The sequence below is a fragment of the Ictalurus furcatus genome, chromosome 2 (assembly GCF_023375685.1).
Source record: "Ictalurus furcatus strain D&B chromosome 2, Billie_1.0, whole genome shotgun sequence".
Taxonomy (NCBI): Eukaryota; Metazoa; Chordata; class Actinopteri; order Siluriformes; family Ictaluridae; genus Ictalurus; species Ictalurus furcatus.
Genome location: NC_071256.1, coordinates 26,581,760 through 26,602,951, shown reverse-complemented (window position 1 = coordinate 26,602,951; position 21,192 = coordinate 26,581,760). Strand labels below are relative to the sequence as shown.

General features: G+C 37.2%; 1 protein-coding gene across 1 annotated transcript in view; it reads left to right on the top strand.

The window, feature by feature from the left end:
* The window catches only part of grid2ipa (glutamate receptor, ionotropic, delta 2 (Grid2) interacting protein, a), a 38,542-nt gene that overhangs the window by 4,375 nt on the left and 12,975 nt on the right, over window positions 1-21,192 (top strand). Inside the window, exons 2-8 of the mRNA XM_053611662.1 lie at window positions 345-386; window positions 3,454-3,707; window positions 3,850-4,182; window positions 4,463-4,617; window positions 16,268-16,540; window positions 18,745-18,830; window positions 20,669-20,738. Coding sequence (XP_053467637.1) covers window positions 345-386; window positions 3,454-3,707; window positions 3,850-4,182; window positions 4,463-4,617; window positions 16,268-16,540; window positions 18,745-18,830; window positions 20,669-20,738 — 1,213 coding nt within the window. The remainder of the gene's footprint in view (window positions 1-344; window positions 387-3,453; window positions 3,708-3,849; window positions 4,183-4,462; window positions 4,618-16,267; window positions 16,541-18,744; window positions 18,831-20,668; window positions 20,739-21,192) is intronic.

The following is a 21,192-nucleotide window of genomic DNA, read 5'->3' as shown; positions in this document are numbered from 1 at the left end:
AAGAGCTCTACAGGGCTTTAGAGATACAGATACAGACACACACACACACACACACACACACACACACACACACACACAGCCAAACAACAACGATGCATGTGGGTTTTTTTTTTTTTTAATGAAATCATGCTTTGAAGTCAATAAACACTAAAATATTTTTTCTTTAAACTGTAAAAAAAAAAAAAAAGGCAACATTTATGGTGGTTATTGCATTAGACATTACTGTAATGTATTAGTTAGAAATTACTCGTCATGATATGACTTTTTGCTTTGCATTGATTGATTTGTGTTTGTGTCTTTTTTATTCCTTGTTTATTATAACACAATTGTGTTTATCCTCACAGACCCAAATCCTCAAGTGCTCAGGGACTTCCCCTTAAACATTGGTATGTGAACATAGATACATTTACATAGATATTTCTACATACATATTTACTAATTGTCATTTTTCAATTCCCACTGGCCAAATTTAGGGCAGCATCTTGAAAAGCTGTTATCAGTAAGCCTATTGAGTATTTGATCTAATGCATTGTATTTAGACAATATGTTCATATGTACAATATATATACAGTTCAAAATCACTAAATACTAGTCACAAGCTGTGATGGCTGTGGTCTACCTACATAGCTACATGTGGTTTAGCTACATATAGAAGTGTATTTGCACACTGCTAAGTAGGGCTGTAGGTTTTGAGATGTTTTTCTGTATTGACTTGGACTTGCCTCTCACTTATTGGCATTTGTGCTTGGACTTATCTTAATCTTGGACATTGGTCTTGCTAAATAAGGTCTTGGTCTTGTAAAAAAAGGTCTCAGAGTTTGTAAAAAATAATGTTTGTGTTATCTTTTCATTTCGGATGCACAAAGTTTGACAAGAGGTAATTCCTTCTTCTAGATTTGATTGTCTTGATTGTTAGTTAGTCTTGCTTATATTTGGACTTGATCTTGATTTGGTCTCGACCCCATAAGACTTGGTATTGCCTCGATCTCAGCTAGTCCTGGTCTTGGACTTGATAATAGTGGTCTTCACTGCTGCCCTATTTCTAAGGTCATTTTTGCCAGATTTGAAATGTGCTATAAAATAAATACGCTTCTTCACAAAAGCAATGCTATAACTCTACACCAAGAAGCCTATGAGAGTTTAAAAAACATGTTCAACTATAGTTTTAACTAAGGAATGCAATTCCAAGTAAAGATATCTTCTTTTACTTCATTTTTCAGTAATATGGTAGTCATATGCTTTCATAAAGGCACTTCCAGAGTAAAATGTTGCCACCAACACAATCTTGTCAGTAGGCTTATGTAACATTATAGCTGTTTTAAGTTATCTGGCAAGCAAGCTACATGTATATTAGTCAGCACACTCTAATGCAATTTAAAAAGCCTAGTTGTGTTTTTGTCTTGGTAGAGAAATTAGTGTGTGATTTAGAAGTACTACATGTGGCACAGTGTAATAGAAATGTAGCTTATGAAGGGAATTCCAAATGTGATGCCCATGAAGGGCCCTTTACATTGTAACAGGCTCTGTGAAAAAAAACATAGTAATACTATATTTTTTAAACACATACAGTGGGGGAAATTGGGGGAAAAGAATTGAATGCGTCAACATTTTTTTCAGTAAATATATGTCCAATGAGGCTATTCACATGAAATTTTCACCAGACATCCGTATTAACTCAAGAAATCCGGAAATATAAAGAATTTACAACATTAAAGTCTGTAAATAAAGTTATGTGTAATAAAGTGGAATGACACAGGAAAAAAGTATTGAACACGCTAAGGAAAAGCAGTTCTCCAAGGCTAGGTAAGGCAAGGAACCAGCTGATATCAATCAAAGAGCTCTTCTAAGACCTTCGCAACCTTATTGTTGCAAAACATTTTCAAGGACTCGGATACAGACGTATTTCAAAACTTCTGAATCCTCCAGTAAGCACCATTGGGGCCATTATACGCAAGTGGAAGCAACATCACTCCATTATTAACATCAACCGGCCATGCACAGGAGCTCCTTGAAAGATGTCTGACCAGGGAGTCAGAGGAACAGTCAGAATAGTATCCCAAGGACCACTCAGAAAGAGTTCCAGAAACACTTGGAGGCAGCAGGTGCCATCGTCATAGAGAAAACAATAGGCAACGCACTCCACTGCTCATGCTCACCACACAAGACTCCATTACTAAAGAAAAGGCATGTTGAAGCTCATTTAAACTTTGCTACAACTCATTTGGACAAGCCTATGAAATACTGAGAGAGAAGAATAGTCTGGTCAGACGAGAGCAAAATTGAACTTTTTGGCTGTCATACTACGCACCATGTTTGGACAAGAAATGGCACTGCACATCACCCTTAAAACACTATACCAACAGTGAAGTTTGGAGATGGAAGCATCATGGTGTGGGGCTGTTTTTCCATTGCATGGTACTGGCAGACTTCATATAATTGAAGGAACGATGAATGGAGCCCTTTACTGGGAGATTTCTTTCTTCCGGGAGAAGAATCTGCTGCCATCCACCAGGATGATGAAGATGAGATGTGGGTGGACCTTCCAGCAGGAAAACTATCCAAAGCATACAGCAAAGGAAACTCTCAATTGGTTTCAGGAAAAAAATCAAGCTGTTAGAATGGCCCAGTCTATCACCTGACTTGAATCCAAGTGAACAAGATTTAAAGACAATGTGTTTAGAAGAATGGGCCAAAATCACACCTGAATACTGCAGACGATTAATTTCTTCATACAGGAAGCATATTGAAGCTGTCATTACAACCAAAGGCTTCTCCACTAAGTATTAAATACATTTCAGTTAGCGTGTTCAATACTTTTTTCCTGTGTCATTCCTCTTTATTACACATAACTTTATTTATGGACTTTAATGTTTGGATTTCTTTATATGTGTGGACTTCTTGAGTTAATACCAAAGTCTGGTGAAAATGTCATGTGAATAACCCTAATGGAAATATGTTTACTGAAAAAATGTTGATGCGTTCAATACTTATTTCCCCCTCTGCATTTAAAAAATAATATTATTGTAATACTGTTGGCTGTATCAAAATGATACAATCTCGGAAAAATGGGTACTAAGCTATACTTTCCTTGCCATTAGGGTTGTACCCTCAAGGGTACATCTTTTGTACCTTTAGTGTTACATGATAATATCAATGTAGTTCACCTTTTAAAATGTACCTTAAAAATTACAAAAAGCACATAACTGGATCTTAAGGACCTCTCCTGTACCTTTGATAAGCTTTAAAAGTAATACTTTAAAGCTACACTACATGCACATTTTCAGGTAAAAGATACACACTAAAGGTACAAAAGGACTACCCCTGACAAGGTAGCATGCAGTTTGGTATCCTTTTCCTTAGATTGTAGGAAATGTAGTCATTTAATTTTAAATTCAATTAAATTTCATAATGGCACATACAGTATGTGTGTAAAATCTTACCCTTTTTCTTTAGAATTGGCCCTTCCAGCAACTAACCAGGGCTGGCCTGAGGATTTTGGTTTCAAGCTAGGTGGAGATGGACCTAGCTACATCCTCTCTGTGGTGGAGGGCAGCAGTGCCTATATGGCAGGTCTGCAGCCTGGTGACCAGGTGCTGGAAATTGATGGGCAGAACGTCTCCTCTCTCAGCACTAAAGCTCTCATCGCCTTGGCCCAAACTCTCAAAACTGTACCTCCAAGCATCGGGGTTGTGTCTCGCATTGAACAGGTCACTAACGCTATTAGAATTCAATGTTGCATTATGATCATTGTGGTGTGATGTCAGAAAGTCAAATAACTTGATAAAGTGGCTTCTGTACATGTATCTTGAGGATTCAAAGGACATCACTTTTAATTTTTTTATTTTACAGTTGGACATCACTCCAGGACCTGACGGCCGCTTTGGCTTCACCATTGTTGGAGATTGCCCCTTGTTGGTGGAGGACTGTATGCTCAACTCTCCAGCAGGTCGCAGCGGGTTACGGGCAGGGGACTATGTGATGGAGGTGAATGGAATTCCAGTGAAGCACCATGAGATGGCGGCAGCCATGATTAAGGCATCACAGGGGCGTACACTGCGTCTTGGCGTGCTCAGAATGAACCGTTGGCAAAAACGCACCAGCAGCAGTATGAAAGAGACCTACCAGAGCGGAGATATAGTCCGTCAGGACCGCAAACACAAAGCCCTGGAGTTTAACAAGAAGGTCAGTACTACTTCCCTCCATTGCATGGTACAGTGACTGAAACCATCTCTTTTTGGAGCTGGACAGGTCTTAATATGCTGGTGACTGACAATAGTCCCATAACACCTCGAGTAGTTTATTTTATATTCAGTGTTTGAGATGCCACTTATTTCACATCAAATACTATGGTCTTAGGATTAACCACCTCTGAACAGCAACCATTTTTGTGTGAAGAATCTGAAATAATGCTTGTTGGTGCTGCTTGCTGATCCTGTTTCCTTTGTGTGTCCTGTGTTTTCAGGTTGAGGAGATTTTAGGTGAGGAGCCAATGGTGAGGGAGAGGCTTTTTGACCTATTGAAGCAATATGCTTCAGAGAGGGATGTGGAACAGCTGGCATCTACACTTCCTGAGATACTGATCAATGAGGAACATCAGCAGCTGATTGACAGCATCAGGTACCATTGAGTTTATGGATGGATTCATTGTCAGCAATCTGGTCATCCGTCACATCATGTTAGTTCAAATAAATAGTACATGAGGCCTCTTTAGATTATTTCTTTTAACTTTGACTAATTAGGCTTTGCTGTCTTTTTGTGCTGAGTCTGCAGATTTATGCAATCTGGTGTGAATGAAAACATGTAAGAAATGGAGATAAGTGATCTCTGAATGGGTTAAATAGTGCACCTTTCCTCCTTCCAATTTTCTATCTCTGGTTAAAGTTCTCATGCTCCCTCTCTCTCCATTTCCTTTCCCAAATATAAAACTGCAGGAACAGAGAAAGCAAACATCTCACCTGTCTTCAACTACACAGTAATAAAAGACAAATATACTTAAAAATCCACAATGGGAACCCAAAATGCCATTTTTTTAAATGAACAAAGCAGTTGCCTGATATATGGTGACAGAAGCTGTTGACAGCTTTGTCATAATCAGGCCAGTGCCTATAAATATTGTAGAGAATTAGGTACTTTGCCAAGTCCAATGGCACCAGCTGCAGAAAGATTTGATGAAATGGAAGCTTGATACCCTCGCATCTCTTGCGTTAAGGGACTCCTGCTAGTTAGATTCGCAGAATCTGGGAGATTCAACAAAAAGGCATATCATAAAAGGCTTGGTTTTTTTTTTTTGGCACTTATATCTAATGTCTTGTCTAATCTAGTATTCACTGTTGGAATTAGGATGAATGTAGCCAAACATAAATGTCCCACAGTTTAGTACAGAATAAAACACGATAGCTTGTGCTGTTATAGGAAAATGTTGAATGCATGTGGAGTTACTGTTACCACCCCTGATTATTTTCTAATAACATCATGTCCTGGAGTGTTTTATTTCCCTTATGCCAGAGCAATTTTCCAACGTTACAAAAGTGCTGACACTCGAGACTCCTTCCATAAATCCTCCTTCCATAAGTCCATAAGTTCCTTCCATAAATTCTCCTTACAGAAAGCTTCACCATTTCCTAAAAAAAAACTGCACATTTTTAATGTTTATTTTTAGCTTTAAATTATGTGGAGCCTCTGTCATACCAGTGCTTGTGAATGAACTCTTCCTGCAGAAATGCTAGTTTATTAGAATGAGAGAATTAATATAAACATGTGATATGAATTACAGTTGGAAATACTGTCAGAGCTGCTGGTATAGAAAATTAATCATATTCGAACCAGTCAGATTCTAGAGTAGCATTGTGGTATGTTTTTATAGTCAGTGATAGTACAAAGTGCTCATACACCACACACACACACACACACACAAAAACAAACAAACAAACAAAAAAAAAAACAATTGTGCTCTTGATCTATTATATGTTGACATTTTTCTATTTGCTGTAGTCTAATTTTTGAGTCTTCATGGATTAATGGGACTTTGCTCTCTCCACAACTGGACAGAGAAGGCTTTAATCAAAGTAATAGAACAATTATGCTCACTTGATGTCTATTAAATGGGCTTTTGCTAAATAAATTATTATAGGCTAAATTGGCTGTATCTGACAACAGGAGAGCCAATAAGCTTACTAATTGGGAGGAAATCAATTTGCAGGGACAAAAGCTTCCCTTTTAATTTTTCATTGTTTCTTGGGTTAGTGGAGTAACAGTATCCCTTATGGGAAAAAAGACTCGATAACAGAAACATGCTGACAGTAGGAAACAAAAGAGAGGTGTTGTTTTCTTTTGAAGCCGTTGGTTGTCCGTATGCATATTTTTGTAAAGAATGTGAAAGCCGTCAAGAATTATACACAGTATATTATTATTTTCAGAACTAAATCCAAATTCCAAACCAACCTCTTTTATATAGGGGCTTGTTTCCTACTATCTTTGCCTTCTCCTTCATTAAAGCGCATTCATCTCTCCATCTCTACTGTCTCCGTACGTCTTAATCTTTAAATCTTACTAATCTTTAGATGTCCATCTCTTCTCAGTTTTGCCTCTCTTTCTCCATTTTCTCTCTCATATTCTACAGAAATGCATAGTTTGTTATCACATCATAAAAATCACACATTCCCCTCCCCTCCTCTTTATCCAGCACTAAGCTCATATTGGCATTTTTTTCCTTCTTCCAAATGTTGCTACTGGCAGCCTTTGGAAGTGTGATATTCCAGCCAATTTGCTCGCTGGCTCTGTGTAGTCCTACTGTAAGGTGGCTGGGGTGATGGAGTAACTCGAGGCTATATTTGATGCTTTGTGCACTGAAGCAGCAGCCGTGAAGTTCCTGTGTGTTGTGTGGGACTACGGTAGAGTGATGAATTGCTGTAGGTGAGTGATGCTGAACATTCCTGAGGTGTTTGTCTCCCTGTGCTCTGCTGCTGCAAGGTGTGATTTATGGAAAGTGGTGCCTCATTGTGGTGTCTTTATTTTCTGACTTGAGTCAAGACATATTAATTGTGAGTCTTCTTAATGTGAGTATTCTCGATATTGTTCTTACTTGGTCTTACTCTTATGATTTTTTTTTTTTTTAAATATACCATCTGTAGGTTAAGGAGTGGCATTTATGTGATCATTATTAAGTCAAATTCTGTTCTGTTTTATGATACCTTGACCTAAATATGTAATAGTTAAAATAAATGTATACCCATGCACAGTTAGAATTCTAATTGTACTCATTTAAAGCTTTGACAGCTTCTTTGAATAGCCAGGACATGCTGTAAAGCACATTATGGACAGTCTGTAGCTGGAAGTCTCTCTCTTTTTTCTATAGCAACTTATATCATAGTCATGCTTAAATATATTTTACATTTTCATCTATTTCAATTCAACCATGTACCATATACTGTAAATGCACAGGAGGGAATGCAAGGGTTCATTGCAGTGAAAGTAATTACACTTTTGTAATACAGTTTGAAAAATAATGGAACATACAACAGTGCCTATTACTATCATTAAAAAGGATTTCCATATTCATCTCCATATTGTTCAGCAAGTAAATCATTGACGTTAAGAAAAGAATGGAGAAAGGGAAAGCAAAAGATTACCATGACTATGCTGTATCATATTTATATCACGTATCTTAGGACAGACAGAACAAAACTTCACTGGAGTCTGTTCATGCTTTTGTGAATATAGCACATAATTCACACTCATTCATTGTAGAACAAGGCTTTCTGATGGGTGCTTTTAGTTACAGCAGTGAATATGTTCCTTTCACAAGCAGCCACTTCATTTTGTTTTTTTTCTCTCTCTCTATCCTTTTTCTTTATCTCTCATGGCTGTGTGGTGATCCACAGAGGGATTGAACTGACAGTTGCAGCTGTCGTTGTTTTCACTTGATTTAAACATGCTCAGGATTCTCCATTCTCAAAGTGGAAATAAGATCAGTCATGTACCGAAAGCATTTTTGATTGTTTCCTTTCTCTTTTGTATGAACTCAAATCTGGAATGAGTAACACTACCATTAATCCTCACTTAAAAGGGTGCCAATGGGATCAATGCCTGTGGGGTGGCAGGCTTGAACCCCTATGTTCTCTTTCCATCTCTTTTTCCGTCTCCATCTCTCTCTCTCTCTCTCTCTCTCTCTCTCTCTCTCTCGGTCGGTCGAATAGCTGCTGATTAGGTACACTGTCATGGGAATTTGAGGCATCCTAACACTGCAGGATTTGGCAGGCTACACTAACGGAGTGGTATGAGTGTTAGACTGTGGCAATCAGAGATGAATCAGGCCTATTTTTTCTCATTAATAAAACATCTGTCATTAAGGCCTCAACTGTATATAGGGGACAACAATTACAATAAGGACAATATGACAATATAATACCATAGAGATTGTTTGGAAACTTTTCAGAAGTGGATCATCCTATGAAGTTGTGCAGGCTCTCCAACCTGCACAAGAAATAAGCTAGGAAGTAGAACACCATGTTCCAAATACCTAGATTCATGCTCCTCATCAAGTTTTTTTTTTCATCGCTGAGAAATTTTCACTCCTCTTTTACATCACTGGTCATGTGGTCATTTTTGCCAGGCATAAATGCTGATTTCATTCCCTTGTATCGTGTCCTGTAAGCGCAAAACATCTCAACAAACCAAAAACACAACAGCAAATCAAAAAATGCAACAACAAAACCAAAAACACAACAGCAAATTCGGAATAACAGCTTTAACTTAAAATGGAAAGAGTGTGTGCTTAGTGAACATCATATGCTCGAATCTGATTGGACACGGTGTGTGACTATAACAATGAAAAAGTATTGCACTTTTTCACTCTGTTATCTTGTTAGCCCCACGCAAATTATTAATGCCAAGTTACATATGTTATTATCACGAGGTGTAACTCTTCAATTGAATAACTCTTCCTTTAGGTACGTTTTCAGCATTTGCATTATCATATTAATGTCATGCAAAGTTGACACAACATCTAAAATATCATATAAACATCCTTGATAAAAAACAAGTACGAATAATAGCATGAGTAGATTTAATTAGGCTTGTATTTTCTCTTACTCTTGCTGTAAATAAGGACCTACACTTTCACTTGTTTTCCTGTTTTGTCGGAATTACCTGTTGTGTTTTTGGTTCATTAATGTGTTTAGCACTTATGGGCTACCATACCCTTTTCTTTATGGATGCCTAAATTTTTTATTATCATTACATTGCATTGATTTTTCAGTTATTCCATATTGTGCAGTTCCATGTTGTCTCAGCTAAATAAATTTATTGTGAGCTACTTGGTGACTGTCAGCTGAATTATTATGGGGAGCTAAAAAGGAGATTTGAGGTCATTTTGTTACATGAATCACTACTAAATTTCAAATAACAGTTTTAAACTTTCAGTGTAAATTTTAAATATATATCTAAATATTAAATGAAATTACTCAAAATAAATGTAAATATTAAATATAAATGTAAATGTAAACAAGTCTGTGGGTGCCTTTTTTGGGTGGGGAGGGTTTCTATTTACGATTTATATTTATATTTAACATTTACATTTGCCATTTAGATTTACATTTATGTTTAACATTTAGAATTTAAATTTATATTTAAAATTCACACTGAAACTTGTTATTTCACATGAATCACTATCTAAATGTATCACAATGGCTTCAAATGTAAAAAAAAAAAATAGTAATAATAATTTTAAAAAAAGTATTCAAATTTGAATGGCATCCCATAAATTGTTATTGATAAAATAGAATATAATAACTGTAATTGTGTCAAGAAGTAGATTAAATACCCTGATTTAAAAAAATATTTGTTCTAAGTTGCATAAAAAGGCTTCCAACATTATGTTGGTGGAATAAACACTATAGTTTAATGACACAATGGCCTTCATTCAGCAATTATTTTCAGTGATCAGAACTCCATCAATTCACGCTAGCTGTTTTCCCCTTAAAAATCTGACCAGCTGTGTGCTTTTCTGTCCCTGCAAATCTGTACAGCCCTCCCTCAGGGTGCCCACTATTTTTAAGCAGCCTACTTCCTTTAATAAATGCTTTTTGGTTCATGACGCACTACAAGTTTGTACAAAATCCACATGGCAGCCTATAGAAGCTGAAGTTTCTCTCAAAGGATGTATATTCAGGATCGGGATTTTTACCTTCATCTTTCAAAGAAGGCTTTGTAGTGATTCAGGAGCTGTATTAGGGTTTCACTGGGTATCACTAATTTGACTTAGCTTGTGCAAGCCATTAAACTGATACCCAGTGTGCTGATTTCAGTTTGCATGGTGCTTGGATGACTTCTAACAGGACATTTGATAGCTATCCATACTTTTCTCATCACGTTCTTCCTTTGTTGGATATTCCACATGCTGGCCTGCCTGCGAAATTCCGTTGGGAGTTCCTCGCACTCCTCTCGCTTTTCTCTCCCTCCTCGCCTGCTTCTCTCCTCCTTTCATTTCTCTCAATTCAACTTCTAGGCAGTCGCAAACACACTTCACTGCTTGTTCCTCGATGGGTGGCAGTTAATCTGAGATAGAGGGTGACGACCTGCGGCAAGACCTGAATTCCCCATGGCGTATACTTTGGAGTGTCTGGATATCTGAGCCTAAATATGGGTGACAGTTGGAAAGTTGATGTGACCTCTGATGTAGCTTAGAGGCTTCAATAACTATATGTTTTCAACATGATGCTGGTTGATACACCTGCACTGAGACAGATATGCTTGGACTTTAGAGATCTGCTATATCCGGCTCTTCTCAAGGTGTTTTCTCTCAGGGATTGATCATTTATGGGAACCTACACTATTAATTTTCAGGGTTGGTGCTGAGTGATGAGCTGAGAAGCATGGGAAGGGACAGGAGTTTCTCCAAACACTTTCGGTAAGACGAATCTGTTGAAATAAGTGTTCAGTGGCACTTTAATCTTTTTTTCATTTGCAGTTGTTGTTAATGATACATGTTAAAGTTCTTTGGGCATGGAGTGCACGCATACAGTAAGCACAACAACTTGACATTATACAGTATGTCTGTTCTTATTTCTATTCTATACGCATTATACTTTTTCTACCGCTATCTCTTATTTTAACTGGATGCATTGTGTTTTCTCTTCTGTGATTTGATTTCACGGTGCAGAGATCATAAATGGAGTGACTATGGCAATGATATGTTTACCTGCCAGTAATTAAGGCTAGATAATAGCTTTTAGATGGGAATAAGTCAGCATTGTATGGTAGCCATTGTATGGTAGCCACGATTGAGATTTTTCCTTAATAAGTTGCTCATCTCAGTTGTCATTCACTCCTTTTAGTAGTGTGTCCTTGATCTGCAAACCCCACTTCTTGGTTAAATTTAGTCTTCCTGTGACCTCCTTCTAATTGAGGGCATTCCAGTATAAATGAAAGTTAAACAAGAATAATCTGGGCTCATCTCAGCTCAAGACCAACTTGGAAAGTTTTAAGTATGAATGCAATATTGAGACAGGCTTTTTGTTTAATAGATTTTTTTGTTTAATAGATATTCTGAATTTGGCCTTAGTGGGGTTGTACCAGTATGTGTTAATAAGCAGACCTAAAAAGCATGCCTACATTTTTTCCACTTATACATTGACTTATTGACAAGATATCAAATGCACAAAAAGTAGACTTCACACCTATTTTTACTGTCTCAGATCCTGGAATGCGTCACATGGCGTTGTGGCACAAGGTTGTCCATTCCAGCATAAGCGCAGGTGCCATGTTCTGGCCCAGATATGCTGCTCTAACTCTACTTAGGATGAGGGCTCATAGCTCTTTGGAAAAAGGCCAAGCAAATGGCTACTAGAATGCATGAAGTGTGGAAAGAAGTGTGGAAATCATTGGTAGATGGATGGGACTAAATTCTGAATACAAATATGTTAAAGCCAAACACAGACAGAAACACATGCACCCACTATTCCTACCCTAATGCTATCAATTCTTTCATAATCAGCTATTTTGTTTGCAAACATAGGCGCTGCATAATGTGTACTAAAACAATTCGAATTTAAAATAATTCAGATGATAGCTTGAGACAGTAACCTTATCTGTTTGATTTGATTATAATACATATCAAACTTGCTGCTGTAGTAATAAAAGAAACTGATTTGTTTAGACTGATTTGCAGTTTATTTTTAAAAGCATCAGTGTGCCAGATATTTATATTTGCATATACACTAGGTGGTTTATCATTTTTCTTCCTGTAGGTGGCAGTGAGTTTCAGTGCTTTTCCTAGAATTTTGCCATGTGTCCTGGTAGTGCATAAATAACAGGCCACCAGAACTGCAGCAATTCACAAACACAAACCCTAACTCCCATTTCCCTGAATCCAGCACTCTGTTGCCATGGAGACAACCAGCTGGACCATTTGCTATCTAACTTGTGCTCAGTGGATCTCAGCGGGACTCCGTGTTAAACTGTTTGATATCCTGCTGTACACACTGGCCTGCTCGGATGCACAGCCACTGGAAAGGGGTGAACATGCTTAATAATTGAAAAATTGCTTTTCAGGTTACACAAGTTGAAGATATTTTGGCCTGTCTGTGATGACAAACGTTTTATTTTAGGTTGTTAAAATGTATCTGCCATCTGCCCAAGTACTTTAAAATCATTTTTTTAATTTGAAGCAAAATGTATTTGACTTCTTGCATTGTAAGTATAGAAAGCTGTAGTGAATAAGTAAGGAATAAACACAACAGATTGTGCTGTTATAGGAATATTATCAATGACAGTAACTGTTATCACCCCCGGAGTTGATTATTTTCTAATAACATCATGTTCCAAAATAGTCCTCTTATAGCACAGCAATTTGCCAAAAATTGCAATTTTTTATTTAAAAGCTGCTGTACTGAACTTTTGCCTCCCTCGTGCCATCTCTGTTTGAAACATAAAACTGCAATTTACTTGCAGAGTTTTTATTATTATTATTTTTTTCCCGGGTTGTGATGGGTTTGAGGTATTTGTATGGGTTGTGTATTAGCTCCAATACTTGACAACGGAGGTGATGGCTGATACAGTTTTTTTGGAGTAGAGGTGAGTTGTTCCCTCTCATAGCTAGCAGAAAATAAGTGCAATTTACCACACTGACCATAGCAACAAAAACAAACAAACAACTTAGGAACTTGATACCTAGCTGAATTGAGCAAGCAAGTATGCTAATGTTAGCTAGCTACCTACTGAGCCACTGCAATGTCTAACTTGTTCATCAGGAGAAAAAAACATCTCTGCATCAGTCTTCAGTCCCTTCAGATCATGGAGTTGTCACAACCTCTTAAAAGACACGCTAATATTTATTCTTGTTTTGGTGCAGGCTCTGTCGCTTTCCCTTTTTGATTGCAGGTTCTCCACAGCTCAGGGCTTCTTGGTTTTGACAACAACTGATTCTCCAGATGTCAGTGATGATTGCCGTTTAGAACGATCCAGATTAAAGCAGCCATGTAGACGACAAGTTAAAAATTCTAAGTAACTCTTGTAAGGACAAGCTACAAACACTCCAACATCCTCAGCACCCACACACGATATAGTAGCCATCTGTACTTCTTTCGGTTTACTGACATGACGTAATCACGTGAAAGGCGTTGTGACGTCAAAGGCCAAGCCAATGGTGTGAAATTGACATTTGCCACAAATTCCGAACCGACAGCTCAAATTACAAATCATTATTTTAAGCTTACCATTGTGAATCGGGGTAAGGTAAGGAGACAGTTTTAAGCACAGATATTTTATGTACTTGCTCAATAATGGGTTTTTGTTCATTTTTAAATAAAAAAAGTTAGCGACTGCAGCTTTAACTACACATTGTTCCATTTATAATTTAATTTGATGTTGTGGAATGAGTCCATGAGACAGTTCTGTTAAGACTTATACTATAAACAGTCACTCTCTCACTAGTTTCTCTTTTTCTCTCTCTCTCTCTTGAACCAGAAAATGCTGATTGACATATAACAGAGAAATGAAAAAAAATGCAAGTTAATTGCTTAACTTGAATCAAAATATTGGGGTAGCCTTCCACAAGCTTCTCACAATACTTTGCCAGGATTTGTTTTCCCATTCCTCCTAACAGAACTGGTGTAACTCCAGTCAGGTTTGTGGGCCTCCTTGTTCAGACACTTTTTCAGTTCAGTCCACAAATTTTTTATGGGATTCAAGTCAGGGCTTTGAGATGGCCATTGCACTACTTTCATTTTGTTGTCTTAAACAAGGAAAATGACCTCTGCTGTGAACAAATGCCAAAAGAAATGTATGATGAAATGAGTGTAGTTGTGAAAAACTGAAATCATTCATCATTAGCCTAGGTGTATGTAAATGTTTGGCCTCAAACTGTCTTTAAAAAGGTCAACAACACGTGTAAGGTATATAATAATCTCCATTCCATTCTTGGCCTAACTATTAACTACTGACGACTAACTTCCTCCTTTAATGATGTTTATCTTACTTGATTTTACTTATTTTATCTTGTACAAATCAATACTGGTCTATTCTCACTGCAAAACCCTGCAAAAGGCACTTTGTGACAGTTCTGATCTCCCAGAATGACCAGAATTTTCTTCCAATAAAGCTCAATTTTGTCTTCTGCGTCCTTTTAATCTTGAGGAATGGCAAGCACCACCCTACACTTTAATCAGCTTGTGCTATTTCTCAGCTCAGTGATTATGTAGACATCCACTCTTTGCTCTATATATGAGATGGAGGTAGAGAGGGATAAATGGAGACACTCCTGAGGGAGTTTTATGAGGGAGAATGAGAGCAGATACAGTTTATTCTTACAATGTAGAATTGCTTTGAACAAGAAGCCCATTTTGTTTCTTTCTTTAATGGTGTGAGGGCCATTCTGAATGTGTTAATTAAGAATACATTAGTGTCACCCATGGACTTTGGTGTATGGGTATAGCTCGCTAATTGGCTGCCTGAAGCTATCTTGACATAGGTGAATTTATGTAATTATCTAGCTTCCTGTAGCTTGTATCCAATTTCCCTTATCCAGTAGCTCAGTATAGAAATCATTAAATGCAAATCAGGTTTGAAGCTGTTTTTAAAAGTGTTTCCTATATCACTGTCCTTCACTTTTGTCTGTTTCCTTTTGCAAATCCACGCACATTTACAGGGTTTGTGTTTGTAAATTTGGGTGTATTTGGCACATAGACAAAGTGGAAGACAGAGCGTGAATTACTGTAGCCTATAATAATGAAGCTAGCTGTTACTGGCTGTCAAAATGTCTGAGGTGCACCTGCACTACAGTTGAATGGAATCAATCACTCACTTTCAGTAACCACTTTATCCAGAGCCTAACCCATAGGTGGGAAAACATCCTGGATGGGTTGGCAGTCCATCACAACCCTGGAGCTGTGAGGCAGCAACATTACCAGCCATCCCTCAAATGGAATCTTTAAATGCAATTTTCACCCCTTTCACTTTTGAAGTTTAAAATGGTACTTATTATTGAGATACAATACATGTAAGAGAAACAGATTTTCAGTCAGGAAAGTCTGTAGTTTATAAGTTTATTTCACCAAATAAAGGGGTTTTCGCAGGCCACAACACATATGGGCGAACAGGAAGGACATGGTTAAACCCATTGTGGTGGTGTTTTTTCCTGTAGGTTTTGTGATTAAATTGTACATTTTTAAAGGTCCCACAACCTCTTTTCTTTCAGTGACTTAATTAGACTTAATTAGTAATTAGGTAGGTGAGATGCTGTATGTTAAGGTTGATAAATGAGAAGATATACTAAAAATCTCACTCTCATCTATACGTTATTTCGAGTAATGCTGCACCTCTCAGTTTTTACTCCCACACACTGCCATCAGTGTCGATGTTGGATGAATGGGGCTATTTGTATCTCCTCCTTGTCAACAGTGACAAATGTGTCAGTTTTAGTGCATTTAATAAACATCACCAAGTTCTCTACCTGAATGCTGGAGGGAAAGATTTATCACTTCATTATGCTGTAAAATTATAGCAGATTTTCTCTGCTGCACTCTCGCTCACCTCCTCCTCCACTCAGGAGGTATGTGTGAACATTTGTCCTGCCTCCACATATTCTCTCTCTCTCTCTCTGTCTCTCTCTCTCTCTCTCTCTCTCTCTCTCTCTCTCTCCTTCAGCTGAAATGGCTCTGCACCCCTCTGACTTCAGTGATTTTGACTGTGGTGGAGAGACTTCTGGGGACCCTGTCATTCTTGTTCTGTGCACTTATTCCTGTCTCGACTTCTTCTCTGTCATGTTCATCAGGATCTTCATCCCCAAGAAGCACCGGCAGCGTTTTGATGAAGTGGTCTCCCAGAGCCTGATCAGCCGCCTGAGGGGCCGAAGTTTTAGTGAGCACAGGCAGAGCGGATTGCGCCGCAGCCGCAGCGAGGATCACCCTGAGCGGCTGCTGGTGTCCACACGGGCCAGCTCAGTGCCACGCACTGCCCATGAGGATGGCATCATCCCCCCCTCTCGTGGCCTTCGCAAAACAACTTCACTCATCGCTGGGCACTCCGGCGCCATTGCCAACCGCAGGTCAATTATTCATGTTTGACAGTGTGTGTGTCTATGAGTATCTATGAATGTCTATGAGAGTGTCTGTGTGTGTTGCATATTGTAATAATATTATCCTTTGTATGTTTTCATAAGAAAGTAATTTTGACAATTAAACAAAGGGCATTGCAAAGGACATGTTACTTTGTGCTTATAAATCTAGTTTAATAATGTGTGGTTGGCAGAATGACTTAGGTTTGGTTGTTACGGTGGTATGGATATGATGCCTTATTATCAGTTTTGCTATAAATGTAGGGCTGTGCACAAACCCTTGTTTGACAGGGATTTCACTGTAAAAAAAATCCATTTTCTCACTTCTTTGTCACTGGGACGTCAGTGCCAAAATGAGTTCAAATGTCAGTTTATGCCAACTAGAAGTCTTCGGATCAATATATGATCAGTATGCTATGCGTAAGTTCAGAATATAATAATATAAAAATGTGAAGCAGTAAACCAAATTATAAATTTACCTTTTGGTGAACTGGAGTTTTTTTTTTGTTAGCATAACTGTTAACTTTAACTAACATTAGAAAACATTAACTACCAAACTTTATAAAATACAATATGGACTTTTTTAAAGATGGAGCCTTCTTCATACATTATAATAAACTTTGATTTGTACTTTCACCTTCGACTATTTCAGATATTCGTACAGAGAACTGCGAAGTACCAAAAGCTCTCACACTAACACTCGTACATGCTCAATAAATCTTGTGCATATTTAAATAATCCTTTAAAATCCTTTTGATGAAAGCCTTTGTTTTTGGTTGCATCAATCTGAAGTAAATTTTCATTTCTGGTTTATTAGGGTGCATCAGATAGTAACAGGCAGAACTATTTGCTTTGCCAAGCCTTCATTAGAGATGGAGGACGGCAAGTTAATGGTTGGTTTTCTCCTGGCAGGGTTGTAAAGTTGTGCACATATGACACAAAATACATATATCAGTGGTGGCTCTGAAAAATTGTAGAAAAGATGTTTAATACATTTTAAGTGAAATGATGCCACAAATTTGCAGATCAAGGAAAGAAAGAGACAGGTATTTCAGATTCCTCTGTAACTGTTCATAGGATCACATCTACTATCAGTGTGGCACAGAAATTTCACAGTTGGAATGTCACGATGGCCTTCAGGGAAGCTTTGATCTGTCTTCACTTTACTCTCTACATTTTTAAACTTCTCTTCAACCTGTTCACTGGTTCCTTAGGTGGATCTTTATCATGTCTGTTTTTCTATGTTCCCGCCAACATTTGTAGGCTTTTATTTCATTAAAGACTTTTATTTCCATGGTCAAGCTCACTGTGACAAAGGTCACAGGAACCTTTGTAGTTCATGAATTATAAAACACATCACTCAGGGGGCTTACACCCTCAATCACTGCTTTCAAGTATATTTTTATTGCTATCATCAAAGCTTTGTGTATTTATTGACCAAAAAAAAGAGTCTGGTAAAACTCTGTAAAGTGTTCACTGGTCATTCTCTCTTCTGCTTTTATAGTGAGGTATTATTCACTGGAAGTATACATATTAAGCACATTGCTTTGAATCTGAAATGTTGAGTATATTTGTATATTTTCATATGAACAGGCACAGAATGCAAGTACCAGAATCAAGATTTGTTCTTGTTTATGGAAACAGCAGGATGTTTTTCACATGCCAAATTCAAACAGTATGTTAAATCTGCTAAGTTGTAGTTATACTAAAAAGCTACCATTGGTCACTGCATATGATAAAAATTTTTTTTCATTAATTAATTGATTTAATAACAACAACAACAACAACAACAATAATAATAATAATAAAAACAACAACAACAACAACAATAATAATAACAATAATAATAATAATAATAACTAAAAAGATTCAATAATAAGAACAGGAATGGTTATTAATAATATTATTATTATTGTTGTTGTTTTTGTTGTTGTTGTTGTTATCATAATAATTTTTTTTTTTTAACAGAAGCATTATTTAGTATTTCTAGTGGTAGCCTAGGGAGTTACTATGGAAACGCAGTTGGAGATTATATAGGGGGAGCTGTGTGTGTACGTACATTTGTAAGGGTCTCTCTAAATGAATTATGTCATGCAAATATTTGATTATTTTGATTACTGATAATGAAAAGCATTATTTTAAAAGCACTTTGAGGTTGTTACCTGAGATTTGTCTTTTCCTGTCTGTTTTTATAGGACAGTGCGGGTATACAAGGGGAACCAGAGTTTTGGTTTTACCCTACGTGGCCATGCTCCCGTTTGGATTGACTCGGTTATTCCAGGTACAAACCTCTCGTAGATAAACCAGTATTTGATTTGTTTTCGTGTTCATTTATATGTATTTTTCTATTTTTCCACGGTCCATTCCCATCCACAGTTTAATTATTGCCAGTGTGCTCGATTCCCTCCATACAAGTTACAAAACATTTTGAAGCACTTCTGGAGACTCAGAGCTATAGCACGGTTGACTTTTTTGTGTGACACGCTAGCATGATGTAGGGGGATAATGAAGGAATTGGTTAATTGTAAATTGGCATGTTTCTCCCCCCAACTGAGTTTTGTCAGGTAATGAAAACATATAAGATATAAAAACGCTAAACATTTCCTCTAAATTATGCAGTGGTCATTGCTGAACTACTTTTCCGTGTTGGGGGGATTGAGTATGATATTAAATATTCATATGGGTTGCATTAACACAATATCAGATTCTCTGCTCAGTGTCATCAAAGCTATTGAATTCCCACTACACTCCAATTGATCCAGATTATATAGATTGGAATGTGGGTCAAATTTGTTATTCACATTTATACTTTTAAATCAGAGACTTGCTAAGCTCTTTTCTTAAATCATGTGGCCAAATAGGCTTCATGGCTTGAAGCAATATTAAAAGTATTAGAGGATGACGTGGAAGCTGTAACCTAGCTAACTAACTCACTAACTAGCTAATGTCAGTGATAAACAAAACCCTGGTTGTTGTGATATATTTTGACCAGTTTAGCTACTGTTTAAAAAATTGCTAAGAATAAAACAACAGAACTTGAAACACTGGCACTGAAGTCTTGCTTGTGTCTAATGTTCTGTGAGAAATGTGAGCTACTGTATTAGCATTTAACTCACCTGCTAGCTGTTTGGATAGGCAAAAGGAAATGGATGCCTTTTTCAATTTGCATATTCATTTATAGGCATAGATACTGACATTTTTATGAGGTAAAAGTTGAGAGATATTGCTAGACCCTTTTAGTGTTTTTAAAGTCAATAAAATTAATTATTTGGATGTTTAACACCTATAAATTCTTGCTGTAATGCATTATGTGATTTTTTTTTTTTTGTTAATGGTTATACCGTTAATATTTTCTAAAACTAGTTTCCAGTGGATTGCTACAAGAAAGCATGCAGTTCGATATTTGGTACTAATCAGATAATTGGCAACTTGCAAAACAATTACTCAGTTGCACTGTGATGTGGCATGTTAATGTTACAGTCTGTTTTTTTTGTTAGCAAATGCACCAGCAGCCAAACGATGACATGTGAAACATAGTGAAATCATACTCTAAAATGACACCTGTATGCGTATGTATGTGCCCGTTTTTGTGTGAGAATGCAGGCACAGTTTTACAATTCAGTCTATTAACCATTCCTGGTGGCCGTAATCTTGGTGCATGTGTGTCTGTTGTATGTGAACACAGAACAAATTCTGAAGAAGTCAGCCACTGTTGAGTCAGAGGAGCACAGGTGGCCGAATTGTGTGTTCATCACTGTTTTTCGACTTCACTTCCTGCTTTCACTTGGTGCCATATCATTATGGTTCCATACTTTTCCCTTCATCAATCATAGCAATCCAGTATTTTCCTTTCAGCATACAGAATAAAAATCATGTTGGGCCCAGATTTTTAGTACAATAAATTGTAGTCTGTGGGAAGAGCTGGGTGTTCATTAAACCTCATCTTAGTTTGTATTGAGCCTTAATGCCCATGCTCAGTGCATGAATAAATCTATATCCAGATATCTGGAAATGTCCTTTTTGACAATACATGCAGTTAAAAGTGCTATACAATTAAAAGTGAATTGAAATGAATTAAATTGACATCTGTATTTGATCATGCATCTGTCTGATTTTCAGGTAGTCCAGCTGAGAAAGCAGGCCTCAAACCTGGAGATCGCATCCTCTTTCTCAATGGCCTTGACATGAGGTATTTGATCATTGTAATTATACTGGCTTTATTATAACCCCTGGCAAAAATTATGGAAGCACCACACTTAGAGGCTGTTCACCCGGCTTTTATACTTTGTAGCAAATAAACAAATCATAGATATGACGCAAAACAATTTTTGTTAAATAGCGGAACATTCTGACTTCTTGAGACATACCTGAAACAAGTTCAATGAAATGATTTTAATTAATGGCCTTTTTAATTAATTTTCCTATTTTTGATCTGGAAAAAAATATGGAATCACCTTGTAATTTGCATTTCTAAAACAAATACCAGCTCAACTGTAAAAGTGCAAATTAGTCTGCAGTTAAAAGAGAGTCCTTACACACCTTAACCTTAAACTTTTTGAAAGGAAACATGGGCCCAACAAAAGAGTTGTCAATTGAAACAATGTAAAAGATTATAAAACTCCTTCAAGAAGGAAATCCAACAT